The 24,799-nt window shown below is 48.4% G+C and overlaps 1 protein-coding gene across 3 annotated transcripts in view; it reads right to left on the minus strand.

The window, feature by feature from the left end:
• Nucleotides 1–753: 753 nt before the first annotated feature.
• Nucleotides 754–24,799, minus strand: part of SEZ6L (seizure related 6 homolog like) — a 183,285-nt gene continuing 159,239 nt past the window's right edge. The window contains exons 12-17 of one of the 3 annotated variants that reach the window (XM_040463963.1): nucleotides 22,114–22,305; nucleotides 15,221–15,415; nucleotides 9,415–9,447; nucleotides 7,473–7,581; nucleotides 5,624–5,726; nucleotides 754–4,012 (exon numbers count right to left, since the gene is read on the minus strand). In XM_040463963.1, the coding sequence (XP_040319897.1) occupies nucleotides 3,983–4,012; nucleotides 5,624–5,726; nucleotides 7,473–7,581; nucleotides 9,415–9,447; nucleotides 15,221–15,415; nucleotides 22,114–22,305 (662 nt within the window). In that variant the 3' untranslated portion in view covers nucleotides 754–3,982. Of the gene's footprint in view, nucleotides 4,013–5,623; nucleotides 5,727–7,472; nucleotides 7,588–9,414; nucleotides 9,448–15,220; nucleotides 15,416–22,113; nucleotides 22,306–24,799 lie in introns of all 3 variants that reach the window. The other 2 variants (XM_040463961.1, XM_040463964.1) reach the window with 2 other exon arrangements.

Consider the following 24,799-nt stretch of genomic DNA (forward strand, 5'->3'; position numbering starts at 1 on the left):
TTGTATGGAAAGACATACTTTGTTGAGCTCCATAGCTTCACAGCTGGAGGGGAATTTGCCCCAGGGTGACCCATACCTGATTTCGATATTTAGATGAGACTTTGGGCTTTAAGGTTTTACAGCGGATGCTGGAACGGGTTAAGACTTTGGGGGTGTTGGGATGGAATGGATATAGTTTGCTTAAGAGAAGGATGTGAATTTTGGGGGGCCAGGGGTGAAACGATGGGCTGAATTGTGTCCTACCCCCAGTAAATATGCTTAAGTCCTAATCCCCAATGTGACTGTATTTGGAGAAAGGGCCTTTTAGGTGGTTATGAAGGGTAAATGAAGTCGTAAGAGTGGAGCCCTAATCCCAGAGGAGTGTTGCTGTATAAGAAGAGGACAGAGAGAGAAGGTTATCTGCAGGCAAGGAGGAGAGCTCTCACCGGGAACTGAATCGGTCAGCACCATGATCTTGGACTTCCAGCCCCCAGAACGTAAGATGTAACCCCGTGTTGTCTAAGCCTCCTGTCTCTTTGTCATGGCAGCCCGTGTTGAGTGTTGAGTGTGTCTGATGACAGCTGCTGTCCTGTCTTGTTCCGAACATTCCCCCAATATTCTGGAAGCATTCCCAAGTCGGCAGCCTGTCCTGTCAATCAAAGTGGCAGCAGGTGTGACCCCAGCCCAATCCCCAGACACCAGAACCCTCCCCGACCCCCGACCCCCTTGAGGCCATCCTGGAGTGTTTTCGTAACAAAAACCCCATAGATTTGCCTCTTTTTCATTTGTTTTATTAGCATCAATATATACAAAGTGGAAAATGACTTGACTTCATTATTCTAGCTTAGAAAGTTTGTTTTGCTTTTTCTTCTGTTTGGGGATAAAATGAAAATGAAAACGTCCCAGGTGAAAGCCTACCATTGAGGGTGCTGGACAACATTCCGTAATCTCTGACCTCGAATGCCCCCCCCCCCCCCATGACGACTCAAGGGCATAGGAAAGTCATACCCTTTGGATTTACTCCAAAGAAAGGTCATTTTTTGCCCGAGGCTCACATTCAGCCTAAATCTACCCATACATTTACCGAGTCACTTCTGCTTATACAACGGTCCTGATGATGCGGCCACTTGCTTCCTGCTGGGCAGTTTGGCAGTTGCCAAAGCTATCAGCCTGAGGCTCCGTAGGCTTTCCAAGGAGCTGGCTGCAAAAGATCTTATTTAAAGCACGTCTGTGGAACCAAGTAAGGACGGCCCTCACGCAGCAACCAGAGTACTTCCGTTGGCTCAATAATTCTACTCCTCCCCATCCCCCCCCCCCCGAAAAAGCAAAAAGATGAGCTCCAAGGCAAAGAGGATCGAGTGTGTGTGTTTGTAAAGCACAGGGCGGCAGCTGAGAGATACAGCTTATATGAATTAGCATGTAATACCCACCATCACATGCATTCTTTGAACCTTGAAATCTCTGTAAACCATTTCCCCACTGTTTTGAAAACAAAGAGGGGCTTGTAGGAAAGGTCCCGTGGGTTGGTTCTCGAGTTGCTCAAGATTGTATCCCGTTCAAAAATATTGAATCCCGATGGGTTTTAACATCGACCTTATAAAAACAGACGTGTATGAGCCTAAATGAGACGCATGGTACATTTTTGGCACTATTTTTATGTTTTTGCCTTTACAAACACACATTCAGATATTCTAAAAAGAAAAACAGACACCAACCTGCCTTTTCAGTCACACTGTACATTGCCAAGCTCACACGATCCATCTTTAGATGAAAATAAATGTTTAAAACATGGTTCTATGTGCTGTACCACTAAGACAGAACTAAGACATCGGTATCCTGAAAAAAAAAAAACAACAAAAAACCAACACCTTTCTATCCCTCAACAGCCGAGAAGGATTTCATAGTTTGTCAGTCTTGATGAAAGGCGAATGTTTAGTTTCCATGTAACCATAGTATGCTCTAAAATTAAATATCATTAATCGAGTTCTTCCTTCCAGAGGACCCAGAGTTAGGGTTAGAATAAGCATCAAACAGAAACAAAAGCAGAAGATTGGAGTCTGCCCTTTAAAAAAAAAAAAAAAAAAGGTCGCCTTGTTTGCATTGTTGGGCCATCTCCAAACATGACGGTTGCCTACTGATGATCGGGAATGACTCTCCTCTGGGTTTTTGTTTTGCATAAAGTGGGGTGGGTTTTGGGTGGCTGGAAGGCAGCCTTTAATGATCTCTTGCTGTGCATCAGGATGCATGCCTTAAGGAGCATATAAGCAGGATTCTTTTCTGGCAGAAGGAGAAAGTATTGGGCCTCTGATTCCCCCAAGATGGAACCCCAGGTGTCTCGTCGGGAGAAGGCTATGTCAAAGTCAACTGCCCTAGCCTGGTCCAGAGCTGTCTAGACAAGCTAACCAAAATACGGACTCCAGCCATTCTCTCAATGGCATGGCAGCCGAGAGCTCTCTTCTTGTTTGAAAACCAGCTGACATAAAACGATTCTGGAGAGTGTGGGAGGGTGCCAACGTGGGCTCCGAAAGCACGGGGGCTGTCTTTCTCTGAGCCACCGGCCGTCACTAGGGAGGAGACGGTCCAGGGAGGCAAATCTACCTTGCCCGTACTATTCCTTCCACGTAGCCTCACCCCTTGCCTTTTCTTTATTCCGTATTTGGAGAAGAAGCCTCCTGAGAGCCACATGCTCACCAGTCCCACTGGGTTGGAGCAAAAGGACGCAGATAAAATCTGAGGATGTGCAGGTGATTAATGAGGCGTTCGGGTTTCCCTTCCCGCCTGAAACTCCTCCTTCTGTCCTCCGTGGGGATCAAATTGTATGACCAGGATCCCGTTGTGGGTTTAAATCCCCTGTCCCGTTTTCCTGCCCCTCCACGGTCAGCATTCACGCCACGGTCCAACATCTGGGCAGAGCCTCGGAGAACAGAAAAGCAGTTTCTTCTCATAGGACCTTCTCTTCTGAAATCCTTGATTGCAGGTGTTTCTTCTGACACTTTTTAGAGAAACAGGGCACGCGAGTCTCCCTTATTTTGCAGGCTCTGGCATTGCAGTATTCCAGGAAAACAGACAGAGCTCCTCCCTGGATTTCGGGACGTGGTCCCTCCCCCTGCAGCACAAACCCTTGTAACCATGTGGGTGAAGCTCCCCGTGCCTCCAAAGCACGCAGATCTACCGTCCCAGCTTGAGGGTGGCCTTTGGAGAACAAGGTGATGGACTCTGGCACTTGCAGCATAAATAACCTTCCCTTTCGCCACTGAAGGAGTCGTCACAGGAAAGAACATTGTGTCAACTGGGTCCCCTCACTCAACGTTCCCCGTCACCCCCACGCTTCACCAGCTTTTTCAGGTCTCTCATTTACTCTGAAACATTTTCTGATTCTGCCAGCCCCTGGCGAGGCCAGGGTGGCAAGCGAGAATGGTCACGTTAACCCCTCTGCCGTCTTCAGGAGGACCGGGGGAGGGGGAGGGGAGAAGAGGACAGTATGAGAAGAGCGACCCCAGGGTTTGTTTGGGCGCAGACCTGTTCAAGCTCGAGTCCGACCCGAGTTAATCCACCAAGACGCACCCTTTCCAACCTAATCTTGGGCTTGGATTTGTCCTAAAAGCACCGTGGGCGTGGACCCCAAAGATGCGTGAGGTTGATGTGATGCTGCCATTGCCTGGCGTTGCTGATGGAGAAACCCAGTGTCTGCTTGTGTCTTTTTTCCCCTCTGCCACCACGTTGGTCATTTTGCTGGTCCTCTGTCTGCCCTCAGAGTCGAGGCTGTCTCATGAATCTGGCTGCAGTTCCAACACCTCCAACCACCCCTATTTCAATTTTAAATATAATAAATACAGCGAAGAAAAAAAAAAAAACCAGGAAATCTTCCATAAAGACTCTAAAGAAAAGACGGACAAAACATTCTGGGGGTTTCAATCAAATGCCGCGTGGTCTCTGGATGAATCTCTCGAGGAGGTGTAGTTGAGTTCCTATCTGTGAGTTCCCTTCTCACGCGTAGCTCTCCTTAAATGGACACCTCATACTCCCTGGTTTCCTGCAAGAGACAGAAGCAACAGATCGAGTAAACCCTTGTGTGATAGAGCCGCGGTCAGAGAGTGCCTCGATAGCCTTTCGACCCAGCAAGGAGGTGAGTAATGTGGGTAGCAAAGTTAAGCCACCCCGGCCAACAACCTGCCGGTCCCGGATGTGACAGTGAGCACGGCTGAACCAGGACTATCACTCGGCCACAGCGAGCTCAAAGCACCATCCTGCAGACTGGTGAGCAAATTGGCATTTGTTGCTTTGAGTGACTGAGTTTTGGGATTATTTGTTACTCAGCATTATTATAGTGCTGGGTGACTGATACACTACGCTAATAAGCATTAATAAGATCTAGTTTCTAAAATGCTAATTTTTAAAAATCAGCCTGACCTTCTTTTAGGATTTGGAAACAGAGTACATGGAATGTGAAATAACATATGACCTCTTCTTACTGGCGCCATATCTAAAATGTCTAAAACATGTGGATAGCAACCAATTCAATTTCTCCAATATTCATGGAGCGTGTGTAATATATTCCAGGCCTCCAGGACAGAGGAACAGGGAGATATAGGAAGTCATAGACATGGCCCCAGAAGAGGTCATTGTCCCGTGCTTTAACGGAGGTCTATGGTTCCTGCTGGGTCGACACAGATAAGCAATCATGTCTGCGCTTCATGGTAGATGGGAGTGGGGTGGGAAGACACTAAGGTGGCTCCCATGCTCCCCACCTCTTGGAGGTCACGTTCTTGCATGATGCCCTTTCCTTAAGTGTGGGCAGGACCTGTGATTGGCTTCCCACGAACAGAACACAGCAAAGGTGCTAGCGTGTCTTAGCCAGGTCTCATGGCACCTCGACCAATTGTTTTCACGGTCCCTAAAAATGATGATTTGTTGTAATCAAGATATCCACTGGCGTATTTGATTGTTTGAGGTTCAACGGGAAGCGAGATAATATAATGGTTAACGGCATCACTTGTTTTCTCGTCTCTCTGACCTCTCAGCATCCTCATCAGTCACTCAGAGATAACTGCAGAATATATTACAAAGAGTTTCAGGGATTGTGTATTTAAGGTGCCTGGCTCCTGGTACCTATTATCATTATTATTATTGATCTTACTGTTGATCTCTGTCTCCTTTGCAAGACCATAAGCTCATTAATGGCTGGACGGTGTCTATTTGGTTCACGACTGTGTCCCTAGTACCCCACGCAAATGTCTGCCACCCAAACGGGTTGGAACGTTGCACATTGTCATTCAATACGGAGTGGAGTTGAGCCAGATGTGGGGTGTGGCCCATTGCCTCTGGCGGGTTCTGACCCATCTCAGCTGTGTCTCCATGGGTCTTTCTTTGGTGCAGCCAAAAGCCTGTGATTTCTTTCTGTGACTGTTACTGCCCAGAGCAAGCCTTCCAGGCTTGTCATCGGCACGCAAAGAGAGCTGGGTTCTCCCAGCGGTTGTCCCCATAGTGGTCACGGTGGGGCTGGGGCAGGACCACCGGCCATGCATTTCTGGCAGTAGCATCGTGAGCCAAAGGAAATGAAACCTTCCGTTTTGATGTCAGTGCATTCGGAGCAGACAAGGAGGGAGGCACTGGCGTGGGGGGCGGAGAAGACAGACCAACTTACCCCTGTCTCATAAATGGGGTTGTCAAACTCAGTTTCCACGGTGATCTGGCTGTAGGGGTGGGAGTACATCAGGGGCAGGCGGAGGCTGGAGTAATAGCGGCATCTGGAGAAGAGACAATGGAAGAGAGAGAAATTACTTGTCCTGGAGCAGATGACAATCCAAATTGTTCTCAACTTCAACCCAGTCACTGATAACTAAAGCCTTAGTACCTCCCCTTACTGGGGAGGGGTAAAGCTCAACTGGTTTTTACCCGTAAGGTGGTTCAAGCGCCTGTTTAATGCAGAGAGAAAAAAGTAATAGTGAGCATTTTTTGAGCACCTGCTATGTACTGTGTTGCCTCAGAGCACCCTTCTCTGACTACCTATTTAAAAGGTGGTTCTTTGGGGCACCTGAGTGGCTCAGTCGGTTAAGTGTCCCACTCTAGGTTTCGGCTCAGGCCACGAGCTCGTGGTGTGTGAGATCGAGCCCCGCATTGGGACACGTGCTGACAGAGTGGAACTCGCTTGGGATTCTCTCTCTCCCTCTCTCTGCCCCTCCCTTGCACCTCTCCCCCCTGTCAAAATAAATAAACTGAAAAAAAGGTGGCCCTTCCATTACCACACCTTATCTCTTTCCTTCAGTGTGTTCCTCACGGTGTGTTATAATTTGTGTGTTTCTCTTCTCCCCCTACTACACTGTGGGCTCCACAAGGGCAGAAAAAATTTATATTGGGCAGAGGCCTGCCTCAGGGCCTTTGCACATACTGTTTATCTGCCTGGAATCCTCCTCTTCCAGATATTTGCACAGGCGACTCATTATTGCTTTCAAGTCCTTCCTCGAATGTTATTTCTCAGTGGGGACTCTTCTTTTAAAGTTCAACCACCTCCTCTAGCCCAGGTCCCTTTTGCTCCCTTCTCAGCTTTCTTTTCTCCCTGCATTTATCACCTCCTAATGTACACGGTCGGCTTTGGAACAACACAGGTTTGAACTGTGCAGGTCCACTTATATGTGGATTTTTCTTTTTGGATAAATACAGTATGGTACCTTGAAGCATTTTCTCTTATGATTTCCTTAATAACACTTTCTTTTCTCTAGCTGACTCTATTGTAAGCATACAGTATATAATACATATAACATACAAAATATGTGTTACTTGACTGTTTATGTTATCTGTAAGGTTTCTGGTCAACGGCAGTTTAGCATTCAGGGAGTCAAAAGTTATGTGCAAATTTTTGATCACTGGGTGTCGGCGCCCCTAACCCTCATTTGTTTCAAGAGTCACCTGTATTTACTTCTCTTTTATGCTTTGCTTGTCTGTCTCTCTCCCATTAGAACCTGGACCCCACATATCAAAGATCTCCTTCTGTTTTGTTCACAAGGATGTTCCTAGAATCCCCCCGCCCCCCAAAACTGCCCGGCACACAGTAGGTGCCCAATAACTGTGAATTTGAATGACTGAGTGAATATCCTGGCGATGGCTGAGTATCTTCCTTCCTCACTGCAGGCAAGCTCCACGACCCCAACACCCGGGACAACGTCTGGCGCGTGTTGGATTTGTCACGTGTGTTGAAAAAGCGAATGAATGAATGAGTCAATGACGGGGTAGATGTCAGTGTGCCTGGCATTGTGAAAGATGTGTCTCTCTCATTAAACCACAGCTCCCTGAGGTCAGGGATCATGCCTCCTGCCATGGGGGGTGGGGCTGGGAGGTGCTCAATAGAAGTGTCTCCCCCCGAGCTGAGTTGAATCACGTCATCTACAAGCACACAAGTACCCCTGCCCCCAAGCTACAGGTGGTGACGCAGCCCCCCAGTGCTCTGGTCATTGACTGGACCGCAGCCCCCCGCCCCCTGCCCCGAAGCCCCCTACCTGGTGATGTAAATGTAGGCTCCTCCCAGCAGTAAGGAGATGATGAGAACAGGGATGAAGATTGCCAGCGCCATGTTTCCCCCTTCCAGCGATGTCTCTGCTGCCGCTTCTGCCACTAAACACACAAGCCGGTGAAGCCCTCGTGTCTCACGCCCTCGGCCCATGTGGGTACCCGGCTCCCAGGGGAGCACCTGCCCTCCCAGGGCATCGCAGAGCCTTGGCCACTGGAGAACCATCCCCAGAGGGGAGAAGAGGCGGACGCTAGAGGGAATGGGGCTGGTTCTTTGCAATGGAGCCCACGGGGCTACGGAGAATTACACTCTTTCAAACCTCGGTCATACCATGCCCATTTTGGGGGGGTGGGTGGCTGGGTGCAGTTGAAATCCGGCTAAAATCCCATTCAGGGAGAGACTTGGAGAACATCTCATGTGTGCTAACTGAGAAGGCAGATTTGCTCACATCCCATGGAAAACGGGGTGCTTGCTGCACCCAGACTGACAGGTGTCCCCCAGACCCTCCAGGAGAGGGAGCTGGGCAGCCGGGTCCATTCTCAGTACTGCACCTTGCGATGACACCCCAACCGGGGACACCCAGTTTTGACTCCCAGAGGCCGTGGCCGCACCCTCTCTGCCTTTCCGGGAGCCTCTCACCACCTCCCACTGGGTTGTGGAAACTGTTGTAGCTGATGTAGGGGCCCAGGGGCATTTTCCCAGGATAGCTTGATGGGAGACCCTACGTCTCTTCTAGATGCTCGTGCTCCGGGTTCTGTCTGCCATTTCTCCACGGCCACGGCCAATAGAGCTCAGCTGTGCACACCAATCTATAATCCATTAACTGCCACTCTCCGGAGTCTGAAAAATCGATCCTAACACCCATGACAACTGCATGAGCCCAAAACATTACGATGGCACTCATAATGTCTGAGCCACCCAGGCCTTTGAGACATTCCCATGGTTCATCGGTTGCTGAAAGGCAGCAAAGAGATGGCCTGAGAAGACAGTAACACCACAAAGTGCCCTCTCTTTTCCCTGCGGAGTGGCTAATACATGCTCCTCTTCTGCACTTACACCTGAGCCCCGGCCCTGCCTGTTTGGATTACAATGTCATCTGTTGCAAGGGAGAGCAGCTAATGACACGTAATTCACACAGCCCCACGTTCTGAGTGAATTACTTATTGCCAGAAAGCTAAGTGGCTCCAAAAATAATAATAAAGACTGCTTAACTGGTTACAACTTAAAACATGAATATGTATATATATGTATATATGGTTTTTTTCTGACACCACATCCCTGGTGAGTGGCTTTGTACCAAAGTGAATGGAAATGATGCAGCATGCAGAATGTTTTACGTATGGGAGGGGTTGCAAGGGAAGGAAACATAGAATAAAAGTCAAAACAAAATCCTGGCTACCTTTTACCGTCCGTTCCCCGTGAATAAATCTCACTTGGGAATTTCTAACAGGAGGAGAATCTAAAACCAGGAGGACACAGGGACACGTAATTTGGGGAAGACAAAGACCAAAGGGAACACAGACCACAGGGCATCTGCCAGGCAGACCTTTCCCTCCCAAAGCCGGGGGGGGTTCTCAGCATGGGAGGTGGGGCATCACTGGATTTAATTCCCCCAAGCAGCACCACGTGGGTGAGAAGTTGTACAACAGGGTTGTGCCTTTCTCAGGACCCTCTGATATTCTGACCCCGTGTTCATAACTGGTAGTAAATCCCTTTCAGGTCATAGTTAGGACCCTAGGTGGCAAATCTGATGGCCTGGTTCTTTTACAATATGTTTTATTTTGAAATTATTTTCAGCAGTGTGAAGATGGGATTTCTGCTTGGTTTTTTTTTTTTTTTTTAGCACTTGGAGAAGAATATGCAAGGACCTGCCCTTGTTTTCTGCTATTAGCTTGATTTATTGGATTTTTTTTTTTCATTATGGAACTCACCTTCTAATGCGTGTTCAAAGCTGTCTTGATTAACTGAAAGGGAAATTGGAAGCATTGGTTAATGTCAAGTGAATTCACTCTGCATGGAGTGACGGCAAAACATTAGGGGCAAAAGCCCACACCATGCTTTGCTGAAGTTAGTACTAGGCTTTTCTTTATCTTGGGCTGCTGGAATTAGCGGAAATGCCTGGACACATTCCCTTCCTAGGGTCCTGAGAGATCGTGAGATAGATACGAAAGAGACAAGGATGACAGTGGTAATAGAGAACAATTACTGAACACTCACTGCATGTCAGACATTGTGCTAAGAGCTTTATACATGTATGTGCTCATTTAACCCTTACAACAATCTCGTTAGGCAGATGCCATCATCATCATCCCCATTTTGCAGATGAACAAACCGAGGCTCAGAGAAGTAAGGCAACTTTTCTGACCTCACACAGCTTCTGTGCGGATGGAGGCAGGCCTTACGCTCAAGACCGCTCGACCTTCCCCACCCTCTGCTTTTAATCACATAGTTCTGCTCTTTTATTGTTCCTTATGTAAGACAGATTGACCAACGGTGAGGCTCGAGACAGAGCCCCAAATCCAGAATCCAGTCAGAAGCGAAACTGTTTTCCTGCTTTGAAATACATGTTTATTTATACGAACCTTTCTGGTTTCCCTTCTATTCCATATTTATTTGGCTATTATTTATATTCTCTGTAAAGCGATTTTCATGCACTGTCACGGACTAGAACTCTCTGGAATTCATTCATTTCCCTGTATTCCTTATACAAGTTCTCTGGAAGTTCAAGGCGATAAGTTCCCAGGTTTTGGCCCCAAAGACATCATGGTAGCCGAGCACAGAAATATACCCACACGGATGTGTTTCAAAGATGCAAAACCCCAGGGCGAAGGGCTTAGATAAAAAGATTGCATTATAAAGGAGTGACAGGGGATGGTCACCAGAGGCCCAGCTGTACTCATGTCCTAATACTCAGACTTCCTAATCTGTGCCTTGGTCAAAGTCACTCTTTGACTTTAGTCATTACCATGTGATGCCAACTGAATCAGCCAGCTTACTAACTAACTAACTGCAGGTGTCTCTGGAATTAGGGCAACAGGAAAATGGCGGGATGGGGACAGATGCTTCCTGCCCAAGATACGAGCTGGACATTGGGTGCGTGTGTGGGAGCGCAGGGACTCCTACTGAACCTCGGAGCCAGAAGGAAGCCTTGAACTTGTGTCCCTTGGAGTGTGGTCAGTGGCTGCTGGGGCACATGCTAAAATGCAGCCTCCTGGGCCCTGCCTTTTCCTTTTATTTCACACGAAGAGGAACCAAGGTCGGGGAGGGAGGGGTCCACAGCAGAGTCAGGCAGAAGCCCCGCCCCTGAGTCCCAGTCGGGCGGCTTTACATTGGCCCTCAGTCCCCTCGCTAACTCCAGATCACAAAATGTCCGTGCAGCCCACAGTTTTTGGAAGGGGAAGTGACTTCTCATTGCCTTACAGAGTCATGGGGTCTCAGGGGTAGAAATGGAGGGGAGAGATCCCCCAAGATCCTTTCCTGCCAGAAACTCTGCTGTGCCTGAGAAAGAAAGTGGGGGTCAGGGGGCCACTCACCTGCTGGGGCTTCAAGGGCTCACCTATCTTAGAACATAGAGGGTTCAGGGATTGAGCAACTTTCATCTTTTATGTTTTTGATCACGTGTGTATTTTCGGATGGCAGTTTCATTTTCCCTTAAGACTGGCAACATCAAAAAAAAAAAAAATGATAGCATCCAATGCTGGCAAGGACGTGCGGAAAGGGACATTATCACCCATTATTTGAGGGGGAGCATGAATCACTATGGTTATGGAAAAGGATCTGGCAAAATCCCCCAAAACTCAGCATCCACGGATCTTTGCCCACACCACTGATCCCAATTTGAGGAATGTGTCCTATTTGACGAGAAAAGGCAGCACCCGAAGATTCATGGGCAAGGGTGTTTCTGGGCAACACGAGACCAAACAAACAAGAAACCGGAAAAGAACCGGGAGATCCGTCCACAGAGGAAGGACTGGACGCATCATGATACATCCCAGCGTGGAATGATGGGCGGCAACGAAAAAGATAGGGCAGAAGCCACATTTTTCCTTTTTTTCCAACTGGACGGAGATGTGGGGTAAGTGGGGAAAAGCAAAACACAAGGTAAGTATCGTTCGAAGTGTTTTTACTTGGAAACCAACATCCCCTGCCCCACCCCCTTCCCCGTGCAGTGTATCTATTTGTGTGAGTCCAGAGAACTGGGAGACGGGACACTCAGGGGTGATAAGTACTGGCTTCCGGGGAGGAAAGGAAGGGCTGGGGAACAGGAGAGAAGACCTGCTAACGCTTCCCTTGCGGCTCTGATTTCTTCTACCTCTTGCACGAGATGCTTTTGTAGCTAGTCCAAAAAGAATATAAACAGTCCTGGGGCAGATCAAAAATGGCCTTTCTATCCTTAAACTTAGATTTCTTATAAAAAAAAACCTATTAATTTTCCTCCACGCAGAACACTTACTAGCAACACCAGATCCATTTCTATTAACGTCCATGTAGCACTTAGAAGGTTTACAGGAAATCTTTACCGGGGGAAAACATCCCCGTGTGTTTTAACTCTACAAAGCTGATTTCCTGTGCTAGCGAAAATAAATTCACACACAGGGATGGATTTAGTCAAGACTAGGGCAGGAATTTGGGAGGAGGAAGACAGTTTAAGGAATTTAAGAGGAAGATAGTCATCTTTTTTTTTTTTTTTAAGTTTATTTATTTTGAGACAGAGACAGAGACAGCGCAAGTAGGGGAGGGGTAGAGAGAATCCCAAGCAGGCTCTGCACTGTCAGCACAGAGCCCAGCGCAGGGCTTGAACTCGCGAAGCTGTGAGATCGGGACCTGAGCCGAAACAAAGAGACTAGACGCTTAACCGACTGAGCCACCCAAGCACCCCAGGAAGATAGTTGTCATAAATCCCGGTTGCTGATTCCTTATTTCTCTTTGCATTTCAACACGATCTCTTGCCCTCTTATTAAGAACTGCTTGTATAAAGACTTTGCTCTTGCAGGATAAACCCCTGCTCGACTCCAGGTGAGAACATCCTGCTCTAGGCCCGTGTTTCCCACATTTGCCAGATGCTAAGACTCACCGCGGATGCTGGTTACCCTGGCTCCCTGGGTCCTGCTCTAGACCCAGTGGAATTAGCATCTCCCCTGCAGGGACCCAGAAATCTGTTTATACTTGCACTCTGTGTTTGGAAATCACTGCCTTAAATGGTTCTCAAATTCGAAGTGTATTTGAGCAACCCAGAGCTTGTTAAAATGCTTATTTTAGGGTCCTACCCTTCTGATTCTAATTTTGTAGATCTGGGGTAGATTCCAGAATTTATTTCTTGTTTTTTAATGTTTATTTATTGAGAGAGAGAGAGAGAGAGAGAGAGAGAGAAATGCAGAGAGAGAGAGAGGGAGACACAGAATCCCAAGCAGGCTCCAGGCTCCGAGCTGTCAGCACAGAGCCCGACGCAAGGCTTGAACTCACAGACTGTGAGATCATGACCTGAGCCGAAGTCGGACGCTTAACCGACTGAGCCACCCAGGCGCTCCAGAATGTGTTCCTAATAAACAGTCTGGGTGATTCTCATGCTGAAGTCACTGGCTGGTTGGAGGCTATCAGTCTAACAGCTGTGAAGCCCACCCTGACCCAGCCCGCTGGAGAAGAGGCAGGATATTGACAATCAGGAGATGTGGGTTCAAGTCCCAGATTTGTCTCGTAACAGCTGTGTGGCTTTGAGACAGTCACTTAACTTCTCTGAGCCTCTCTTTTTTGTAAAATGGGCACAGTCCTTCATTTATCTTAGAGAGTGGTCCTAAGGCTTTAAATGAGGTAATTCAGGGAAAAAAAACCATTTAAAAAATTTGAGGTAAATTTCACATAACATAAAATTAACCTTGTAAAGTGTGCAATTTTGTGGCATTTAGCACACTCACAATGTTGGGTAGCCGCCGCCTCTATCTCTTTCCAGAACATTCTCATCACCCCTAGAAGGAAACTTTGTACCAACGAAGCAGTTACTCCTTTCTCTCCACCCAGCCCCCGACAGCCACCAGTCTGCTTCCTGTCTCTATCAATTTACCGATTTTGGATATTTCATATAAACGTAATCATAGGATATGTGATCTTTTGCGTCTGGCTTCTTTCACTTAGCATAATATTTTCAATGTCCATCCAGGCTATGGATACAGCAGCACTTTGTTCCTTTTCATGGCTGAATAATATTCCACCATATGGATACGCCACAGTTTGCTTATCCACTCATCAGTTGATGGACATTTGGGTTGTTTCCATCTTTTGTGAACGATGCCTCTATGAATATTCGTTTACAAGTGCTGGTTTGAATGCCTGTTGGCAATTATTTTGTGCATATACCTAGGAGCAGAAATGCTGGTTGGAAAACATCTTTGAGACTCAGTGCTGAAGTTCATGAATAAGGCATGTGGGGATCCACTGAGGCGATGGGTCCCCAAATAGAAATGTAAAACTCCATGCTTCCCTTCCTGCTGGGGAGAGAATTCAGAGTATTCTGCCTGATTCTCAAGGGGGTTTTGACTCCATAAAAGGTTAAGATCAACTGGCCTAAAGCATTGAACGGCTTTAAGATATTGTTATTAATCGCACAGCTTAAAGACCCAGATAAATGGATCCAAGTCTCACTGGGTATTCCAAGACTTAATTTCTTTCTTTTTTTTTTTTAAATTTTTTTTTAAATGTTTTTATTTTTGGGACAGAGAGAGACAGAGCATGAACGAGGGAGGTGCAGAGAGAGAGGGAGACACAGAATCGGAAACAGGCTCCAGGCTCCGAGCTATCAGCCCAGAGCCTGACGCGGGGCTCGAACTCACGGACCGCGAGATCGTGACCTGGCTGAAGTCGGACGCTTAACCGACTGCGCCCCCCAGGCGCCCCCCAAGACTTAATTTCAATGATGAGGGTTTCACGGATTCTAAAATACATTTCGCTCTTGACCATCTCTGGGATGGGGCGTGTCTTACAACCGATGGCATGTTATTCACTCCACGGCCAGCAGGTGGCGCCCACGATGCCCGTGCACCGTCCCCACCCCCGCCCCCACCGTGCACCCACCACAGCCTTTGGAGATTGGGTGCGAGCAGCTTGGGAGACCACCCCAGAGGCAACAGGGCAGCAGTGGTAACCCTTGGCAACCAAATGGTTGGGAAAACGGGGTGCAGGAGGTGGGAAATGTTTAAGCCACGTGACCAAAGAGGAGTCAAGGCAGAATGGCTTTCCTTTATGATGAAAATCTAAGTTTTAAAGAGCGCCTTCAGGATAAAAAAAAAAAAAAGTTAGACAGGGAGGGAGCCAAAGCATAAGAGACTCTTAAAAACCGAGAACAAACTGAGGGTTGATGGGGGGTGGGAGGGAGGGGAGGGTGGGGGATGGGTATTGAGGAGGGTGCCTTTTGGGATGAGCACTGGGCGTCGTATGGAAACCAATTTGACAATAAATTTCATATTTAAAAAAAGTCACAAAAATAAATAAATAAATAAATAAATAGATAGCACCTTCAGTAAGTAAAAATAAAATGCTAAGCCAGGAGAAGGCAGAGTGCGCCATAGTTTAATTGGCAGAATTTTTTTTTCCCCTCTCTCAGTGGTGCGGAAAATAGTGGCGGTATCTTAGATTTAATGAAATACAGTGGCTCGGCTTTTCTTCAGGCCAAGCTGAGAATCCTAAGAAGCCGGACCTGACATCTGTGGGGCCCTCCGTCCCAGGGTCGAGGGTAGGTTTCTTTACCTTTACACACGGGCAGTGGCCCGTTCCAGTGGGATGGCTGTCCCAGGAGGCATCGAATGGTCACTTCGCCCATGAGCTCAAAGCCTTCGTAGCACATGAAGGTGAGGGACTCTCCCGGCAGGTAGAGCCTCTTGTACAGGATTTGGTACCCATTTTCAGGCAAGCCAGGGTTATCACATGCCAGCGACTCCTCCGCTGAAATGCAAGCCCAAAGCAGCTCTGATGAGACGATGCAAATCTGTGGGGACGTCCACTCGCAGCCTGTCTGATCTGGCTTTGGCCGGCCTCTCCGTTACCATCTCCCTGCATTCCCCTCACATCCAACTGGTTCCCATTCCTCAGATCCATCGCCCCACCTCCCACCTCCGGGCACATGTGGCACACAGGCACGGGCAGATGGCCTGGGCTGCGGAATCTGGGTTAAAATCTGGGTTCTACTATGCACGAGCTGTGTGACCGCCAGCAAGGGCCACACTCTCTCTGAGCCTCAGTTTTCCTCATCAGTCAAATGGAAAGAATGGTAGTATCTATCTCACAGGGATGTGGAAGATTAAATAAGACAATGAGTATGAAGTGTTGACAGCATGTTCTTGGCAGGTCACGGGTGCTCGGTAAATGATGGACGGATGGCAGTGTTGTTACATTATGAAATACTCTTCTCGTGCCTTCCACCCTACCTGCCCACCCCGCCTGGGTAAGTCTTGCCTTTCAATGCTCAGTCCCCATTTCTCCTCCTCCAAGAAGCCTTCCCCGGTGCCCTCTACCCCAAATAGAGTCACTGATCTTTCAGTTCTTCCTCCACCCAGCAGTGAACACGCTGAGTGTATTTAATTATTTAGTATCTGTTTCCCTCCCTGGGGAGGAGCTCGTCAAGGCACGCTTGAAGCTCAGGGTCTGCTCTACAGTAGGACTATCCCATGTGAGCCTAAAGTATACAGTAGGAGCGTCATAAATGACGCCTGGCAGCTTATGACTTCTTGGGGAGAGTTGAACCCATTCCTAGTTTAACCGATCCCAGGCTCTGGACTCCATTTTTCCTGCCCGTGACATAAATGGCCTTGGACAACACCCCACCCTTAGCTGAAACGTGGCTGGGCAATGACATTCCCACTCCGAGGATATACCCACACTTTGAAATAAGATCATCTAAGGCAGATTTTCTCAACGTAGATGCTACTGACGTTTGGGGCTGGGTAATTCTTTGTGGTAGCCATCCTGGCCTTTTCGGCTGTTGAGCAACGTCCCTGACCTCTACTCATTAGCTACGGGGAGCACCCTTGTTGTAACAACCAAAATTGTCTCCAGGAACTGCCACTGACCAATGTCTCCGGGGGAGGAGCCAACTCATCTCTGGTTGAGAATCACTGATCTAAGCTTTTAAACAATTCTGGTTGCAATCCGTGTGAACTTCCGCTGAGTTGGACTGACGGAATTAAACATAATCGCAAACCTACCCTCATTTCTATTTTTCTCTGCATTTCTCCCCTCTCCTTAACCGTAGAATTATTTTTAGTATTTATTTATTTTTGAGAGAGAGCCAGAGCGCATGTGGGGGAGGGGCGGGCAGACAGACAGAGGGAGACACAGAATCCGAAGCGGGCGCCAGGCTCTGGGCTGTTAGCACAGAGTCCGATGTGGGGCTTGAACTCGTGAACCGCGAGATCATGACCTGAGCTGAAGTCGGACGCTCAACCCGAGCCACCCAGGCGCCCCCCCACCCACGGTTGCTTTTTTTTAAGTTTATTTATTTATTTTGAGAGAGAGGGGGAGGGGAGGAGCAGAGAGAGAGGGAGAGAGAGAATCCCAAGCAGGCTCCACACTGTCAGCGCATAGCCTGACACGGGGCTCGAACTCACAAACCGTGGGGTCGTGACCTGAGCCGAAACCAAGAGTTAGATGCTTGAACAACTGGGCCACCGAGGCGCCCCTCAGATTCCCTAAGTTATTGCTATGGAATGGTTTGTAATATACCAAGCAAGGAAGCACTGAAACCGTGTGGTAATTAGCAACCAATGTTACTTGGGCGCCTGCCGTTCGTCAGACTCATTGCCATGAGCTTCCGTACTATGCTTGGCATGATCATTCTTTCTGATGAGGACGCCAGTTTGTTCAGAGTCACACAGCTGGCAAGTGGCAGGGCTGGGACGCAAACACGGACCCGCGGGGTTTTAAGTCCTGTGCATTTAGTGGTTCTGCTGCCGTGGAGGGTTCTTCTTGTGGGCTATCATGAATTCCTCCGAGCTACTGCCTTCTCAGAGACAGGAATTTCTAAATGAACACGGGCCACCCAGCTGGAGCCGGCATATGGGAGCCAAGGTGAGGCCGCTGGGGATGGTGCAGCAGCGGAAACTTCTGCTACGGCCACAGTGTGGCCACGGGGGGCTCTGCCCTGGGCAGGCAATCTCCCCGCATTCCATCCGCAGTGTTCCGAGGGCAGGGCTGTGAAGAGCCAGGGCCTCCGGGGGAATCCCTAAATGCCTCCCTGGGGTGCCACCCATACAACCCTGGCCGAATGTGTCGGACCCACTACTTTGGGTGGTGTGGTTCGTGTCTTCCGGACAGGAGCCTCAGAAGCCATGCACCATGTCACCGGCAAAGGAGGGAGGTCACAACAAAAGCCTCCAGGTGCAATAAAGACCACATTAGTACCGCCAACAACAACAACGACCGTAATAGTAACAAGTGCTGTCATTGGTTGAGCGGGCTGGGCCTGAGGGATGCAAAATCCCACGGGATACGATCCTACCAAGTAAGTCACGTATTCGATTCTACGAACACATAAAGAGATCATTTCAATACACTGCCACCAGTGCCGTGATCGGCGAAACTGTAGGAGCCATGGGAGATCACAGGAAGAGAAATAAGACCTAGCCTAGGCAGTCAAGGAGGCCTTCCTGGAGGCGGTGATGCTGGGGATTTATTATTTCCTCCACAGACCTATCCTTCCTCCTTCCCTTTACAACAGACCTCAGGCTCCACGAGAATGTGGATCATGTCTGTTTATACGTCCCCACACGGTGCACGGAAGCACCCCCGGGGGTGCCACCGTCTGAGATTGTTTAAAAAAATTTTAAAAACAGACCCATGGGAGCTGTTCCAACATTAGATAGAGCTGCATTCTTTTTGACGATGCCCCGTCTTTGCAAAGCTGGGTTTTCTGCGGTGACTACGGGGAAAAGCAAAAACTATGATAAAATCAGTACGGAATGGAACGGAAGGGGCAGAGTGCAGCCTGTTGCCAAAATATGAGAAATTTGGTGGAGCCCAAGAGGCACCCACATCCCTGTAGCTGTGACTCTAGTTATTTAAGAATGCAATTAAGATCAAATCTTTTCATATGCGCGTTACTTTTTCAAATGATTACGGAGTTGTGAGTATATAGGCTACTGACGAAGCTGTTTGGACCAGACGACTTAACGAATGGAACCGTGAGGTATTCTGGCCCAGGGTATTTACCCCAAAAAATTCCTGAGATGGCAAAGGGTACTGTGAATTGTGAGGGTTTGGACGTGCCTGTGCCCGCATTTGAATAACCAAACGGACTGCTTCCAACCGCCCCGCCTGGGAGGGAGTATCATACCCTTTTTTTTTTTTTTTTTGCAGCTGAGGGCTTTGAGGCCCAGAGAGGGCAAGCTACTCGCCTGAGGTCACCCAGCAGAGCTGGGGGTACGGGCCTGGCTGTGAATTCCACATACTTCTACTTTTGCTTGACCTGTCTGTCCTTAAAGGCACGAAAAGACATGGTTTTGAGTCCCCGCTGGACCCAGCTATGGCCTTGAGCAGGCCACCCTGAACAGGAACCGGAGACAGCCAGGGCTCTGTCTGCTTCGTGAGCTTGTTGGTGGAGGACCTTTGTCAAAAACAGAGCGCTACGACTTTGCTCGGAAGCTGGGACTCTGCAGAACGATCAGGGTGGGAAACGATGCTTTTGGGCTTAGGCTTGGGTTGGAATCCTGGGTTCTCTCTCCGGGCCTCCTTTGCCTGCTTTTAAATGAACCCACCTACCACCCGTACGTGTGTTCCAACCGTCTGAATGCTGGAGAAGGGCTTGCAGGGCAAAGGAGCCCATCCAGTGGGGCTGGTCCCCCCGGTTCCGTAGAGGAAACACTCCCAAACTGTGGACGCCTAACACACGCATCCTTACAAACACCCTCGGAACCTAATACAACCTCCCTCTCTCACCCTGGGCCCCCGATGGCAGAACCTGACCATCCTCTGCCTCGAATCTCCTGCCGGGCTCGCTTGCCTGTAACGGGTTCCTCTCTGGGCTTCCGGGAGCCTCGCATGTCTCCTTGGCTTGTGACTCATTAGCACGGGTGTCAGGGAAGCCGTCACAACGGAGATTCTGGGGTGAGACAGTCCCGAAGGGAGGGAGGTGTGCGCCTCTCAGAAACCCAGCAGCCGGTGTAGCTCAGAGGGTCTTTGGAGGCTGTGCCTCATTAGTGAAGTGCCTTTTCTTCCTTCCTTCCTTGCTTCCTCCCTTCCTTTCCTTTCTTTTTTCTTTCTTCCTTCCTTCCTCCCTTCCTTTCCTTTTTTTCTTTCTTTCTTTCTTTCTTTCTTTCTTTCTTTCTTTCTTTCTTTTCTTCCTTCCTTCCTTTTCTTCTTTCTTTCTTCTTTCTTTCTTTCTTTCTTTGCTATCTCCACCTTTCAGTACTTTTAAATAAGCTTTTATTTTTAGCTTCTCATCTCTGGGTCTCTGCAGCTTGACTGGTTCAAAGCGTTCTGATCACCCTTACAGTCACCAGGAGGAAATGGGAAACGCATTTGGTTTCCTGGGCTGCTGTAGCAAAGTGCACTTGACCAGGGGTCGGGGGGTGGGGGTGGGGGTGCTTTGAACAACAGAAATGTATTGTCTCACAGCTCTGGAGGGTAAAAGTCTGAGGTCAAGGTGGCCACGGGGTCACGCTCCCTCTGAAACCTGGGGGGAAGGATCCTCCCATAATCCCACCTGGCTTCCAATGGTAGCTTGGGCAATTCTTGGTGTTCCTTGACTGGTAAGCCTGGAATCACGCTCTCCCTGGGTCTCCATGTTCAATTTCCCTCTTCTTCTGAGGACACCAGGCACTGGACTGGTGCCCATCCCAGTCCTGTGGGACCTCATCTTCGCTTGACTACCTCTGCAAAGACCCTAGTTCCAAAAAAGGTCCAAGTTACGGCATCGGGGGGCTAGCCAACACTTCCTTCCAGGAGACACAGTTCTCCCCATAACGTGGTGTCCACCTGGCCCAAAGGTCTGGGACTGGAAGGGGATGTGCCTGCGGGTGAGGGCTTAGGGCCATGGGCTATCACTCCACTGGGACATCCCTGCACGGGTTTGTACCCTGCCACCTGCAGCGAAATAAGGGCGAGGGTAAAGCTGGTGGTAGGCACCCTGGAGTCCAAGGCCGGAATCCCAGCTCTGCTCATGGAACAGAGTTGTGACCTTGATCACATGTCCCTGTGGGTCTCAGTTTCCCTTCTAGGCACACATACATGCATCCACGCATTTACATATATATACACAGTATGTGCATTTACACACCTCTATGTTCACACGCGTATATAATCTGTTTAGCAATGTGTTTCGTACATTCAGTCAACAAAAACTGTTGTTACCTATTTTCCCATCTGAGGCCTGGTTTCTTTAGTATATTTGCACACACACACACACACACACACACACATATATATGCACGTTCACAAATGCATATCATGTGGTTAGCACAATGTCTTACACAATCGATACATAATGACCATTATTGTCTGTAAAAGGGAGCCAACGTGTCTTGTGTCTGAATTACCCATCAGCTGTATACAGCATTTTACCTCCGAGATGCCCTTAGCTCTGAAATTCTAGGACTTGGACTAAAGAGGCAGATGGGGACCCAAGGTGTGTGGTCCAAGATTCTTTGTTCCGTGGGAACACCGAACAATAAAGTCTCCCTTTTCTGTGCAGAAGCCTTTAATGTTGATGTAGCTGTACTGGCAGCTTGGAGCCTGCCTGGGAGTCTCTCTCTCCCTCTCTCCCTCTTTACCCCTCCCCTGCTTGCACACGTGCACGCGTGCTCACTCTCACTCTCCCTCTCTAAAAAATAAATAAATAAACATTAAAAAAAATATTAGCGGGGCTGACGGGTTCTCAGGTCCACATATTTATTGTGTGAGGCTTTCCTCCTTCTGTGTAGCCTCTTGATTTCTCTAAGCGATGGTTCTGACCCCTGGCTGCACGTCGAAACCCCGGGGGAGCTCTGAAAAACCCCAGTGCTCGCACTACGCCCCAGGCCGGGAGCATCAGACTCTCCAGTGAGTTTTAAAACTTCTCGGGTGATTCCTTGTGCAGTCAGCCTGAGACCCCTGGATCACCGCCCTCCACCTCCCCAGCTTGGCAAGAAAAGAATTCCTCCCTTGTCAGAGTGACTTCGGAAGCCTTTTTGCTTTTTATTTTTTTATGATTAAGAAAGCCCATAAGTCTTTTCCTAACCCAACATTTGTGTTAAGGGTTTCACACAGATAAGGCCAAAGAGAGTTTAAATCGGCCTGTTTCGTGTCCTGTGGACGACCTGATTTTCAGCAGAGGCAGGCAGGTCTGGGTTTGACCCTGGCCTCCACTATTAACTGGCTGTGTTTCACGGGGCAATGACTTGACTTCTCTGAACCTTAGTATTCCTCTTCTTGAAATGGAGACAACAGTACAATGCCCACGAGGCTACCTGAGGCGAAGGGAGGTGAATCCATAAATATTACTGTAAACGACATGATGTCCGATGCCTTCAATCTGCCAGCTACGGCGTGGGATACTAATAATAATAAACCCTCCCGAAGGCTGGAATGCGTCCTCCTAGCAGCCCAGCCCTCCACCATGAACACGAGGAAGCGGAGCCACTCAGGCATCAAGTCAACACAACAGGACTCACAAACGCAGTGGGGCAGGCGCGAGGTCCAGATGGGCGTGCCGGTCTCGCGGCTGTAGCAGGTCAGAAGAGAGCTCCCTTCCAGCACAAAGCCCGGGTTGCAGGTGTATTGGATGGTGGTGCCCACCAGGAGTACGGGATCCGAGATTAAGCGGGTTGAGTGGTCCACTTCCCCGGGGTCGGTGCAGTACATGACTAGGGTGAAATCAGACCGGGAGGGCGTTAGGGCTCTGGATGATCACAGGTTTGCTGAGAGCTGCGGGATGACGTGGGAAGTTTCCTAACCCGGTTCTTTTCCTGTTTGGAAGATCATGCACCTGAGCCCATCAAAGGTGGTTGGAGAACAGGCCAGGATGAAACAGATTTGCATTTAATTCCACTTACAGGAAGCAGCCCAAAGAAATATTTGCATCAGGGCCCAAAGCCCTACGTACGAGGTTGTACATCATTGCACCATGATTTGTAATGGTACAAAAAAAAAAAAAAAAGGAGAGAGAGAGAGAGAGAGAGAGAGAGAGAGAGAAACAGTGCAGATCCTTTGACAGGGGAAGAGTTAAATACGGAACAGCCATTCTATAGAATCCTGAGCAACCACCGAAGAGAACAGAGTGAGGAGCCCTTCACTGCTTTCTTTGTGGTGCTTGAATCTAGCAAAACAAGCACCCATTACTTTTCAATTAAAAAATCAATAGACATAAAAGGAAGACAGTAAACCAATTTAAAAAGAATGAAGGAGGACCACGTGTGACATGAAAAAGCGTCTGGATTTCTGAGCTGCAAAAGGGCAGGCACCAGGCACTTTGTACACGGTGATCCCTGTTGTGGCAAAATATCGGTCTCTCCAGCCGTTTCTGTAGGGATATCTCTCTGTCTATGTTTGCACGGGACACATGCACATACGTGTATCTGGGTAACACACACTGTGACTGGAACAGCACAGAATAAACTTTTAAGAGCGGCATCATTTCTCGAGAGTGAGATCATGAGGGATTTTCACTTTGTACCCCGAAATGTTGCTACTGGTTGAGTGCCATAAGGAAGCACTTGCTGCTGGGGCGATGTTAAGATTCGGTTACGTGCATCTTTTAATGTCAAGAGTGTAGTTTAAGCGATGAACGAATGAAAGGCAGGCACCAAACCACACTCAGGACTTCTCAGGGGAGACCTCACTGTTCTGAGGACGTTGTGCTGTTCTCATTTCACAAAAGAGAAGCCACCGAGGCAGGTTGGTGGATCTCGCTCGGTCTTAGATGTGGAGCCCTGACAGGCAACCAGCGTGGGAACATAAACGCTGATACCCAGAAGGGGCCCGGTGCAGATTCACTGGCTTTAATTTGTGCCTTTTTCTGGTAAAAATTGAGACAGTTGAGAGTTTCCCACAGACAGCTAGCTTAGTCTCCTCCAAGCCTTTAAAACTCATTAACGTGGGGGCGCCTGGGTGGCTCAGTCGGTTGAGCATCCGACTCCGGCTCAGGTCATGATCTCGTGGTTTGTGAATTCGAGCCCCGAGTTGGGTTCTGTGCTGACGGCTCAGAGCCTGGAGCCTGTTTCAGATTCTGTGTCTCCCTCTCTCTCTCTCTGCCCCTCTCCTACTCATACTCTGTCTTTCTCTGTCTCTCAAAAATAAATAGACGTTAAAAAAACCCCTCATTAACGCAATGTGTATCATCATTATTATTTAAAACATCTAAAAATCATTATTATTGAAAATTAAAAATTATTATTATTCAAAAAATTTAAAAATCATTCCTCAAAAAATTTAAAAACCATGATTATTCAAAAACTGTAAAAATCATTATTCAAAATATTTAAAAATCATTATGTTTCAAAAAGTTAAAAGTCATTATTGTTCAAGAATTTGACAAATCATTGTTACTAAGAAAATTAAAAATCATTAAGACACGCATATTTAAAACACTGTTTATTTTTTAGTTAAAAATTTTTAATGTTTACTTACCTTTTTATTTAATTTTTAAAAATGTAGAGTTTTGAGAGAAAGCGAGAGAGAGAGCACGCACAAGTGGGGGAGGGGCAGAGAGCGAGGGAGACACAGAATCCGAAGCAGGCTCCGGGCTCCGAGCTGTTCTCACAGAGCCTGACGCGGGGCTTGAACCCATGAATTGTGGGATCCTGACCTGAGCCGAAGTCGAACACTTAACTGACTGTGCCACCCAGGCTTCCTATTGATTTATTTTTTTCATGTTTATTTTTGAGAAAGAGAGAGAGCATGAGCCAGGCAGGGGCAGAGAGAGAGGGAGACAGACGATGCGAGGCTGGCTCTGCACTGACAGCAGAGAGCCTGGTGAGGGGCTCGAACTCACCCACGAGATCATGACCGGAGCTGAAGTCGGACGCTCAACGGACTGAGCCACCCAGGAGACCCGAAACCGTTTAAAAAATCGTGACGACGTAGGTCATGTTAATGTGCCTGTGACATGTCTCACCACACGTGCTGCCCTCCTGTGGGCTTTTCCTTTTCTGTCACGATTCACACACGTGAACACAGACACTACGTAGTGTCGGGGAGCAGGTGTTTATGCAGCCCATCCTGTGGATTTCTAGCAAGCTCTCTCCTGTTTCTCCCCATTATAATTAACTTTCCTTGCCACTGGAATATTTCCGACAGGGACTGCCTGTAGCCCTCCCCTCCCCCCCAACCCTTCCCCGATACCCTCTTTCTCTGCTGACA

This window comes from Herpailurus yagouaroundi, unplaced genomic scaffold, assembly GCF_014898765.1.
Source record: "Herpailurus yagouaroundi ecotype Mexico unplaced genomic scaffold, PumYag 428, whole genome shotgun sequence".
Taxonomy (NCBI): Eukaryota; Metazoa; Chordata; class Mammalia; order Carnivora; family Felidae; genus Herpailurus; species Herpailurus yagouaroundi.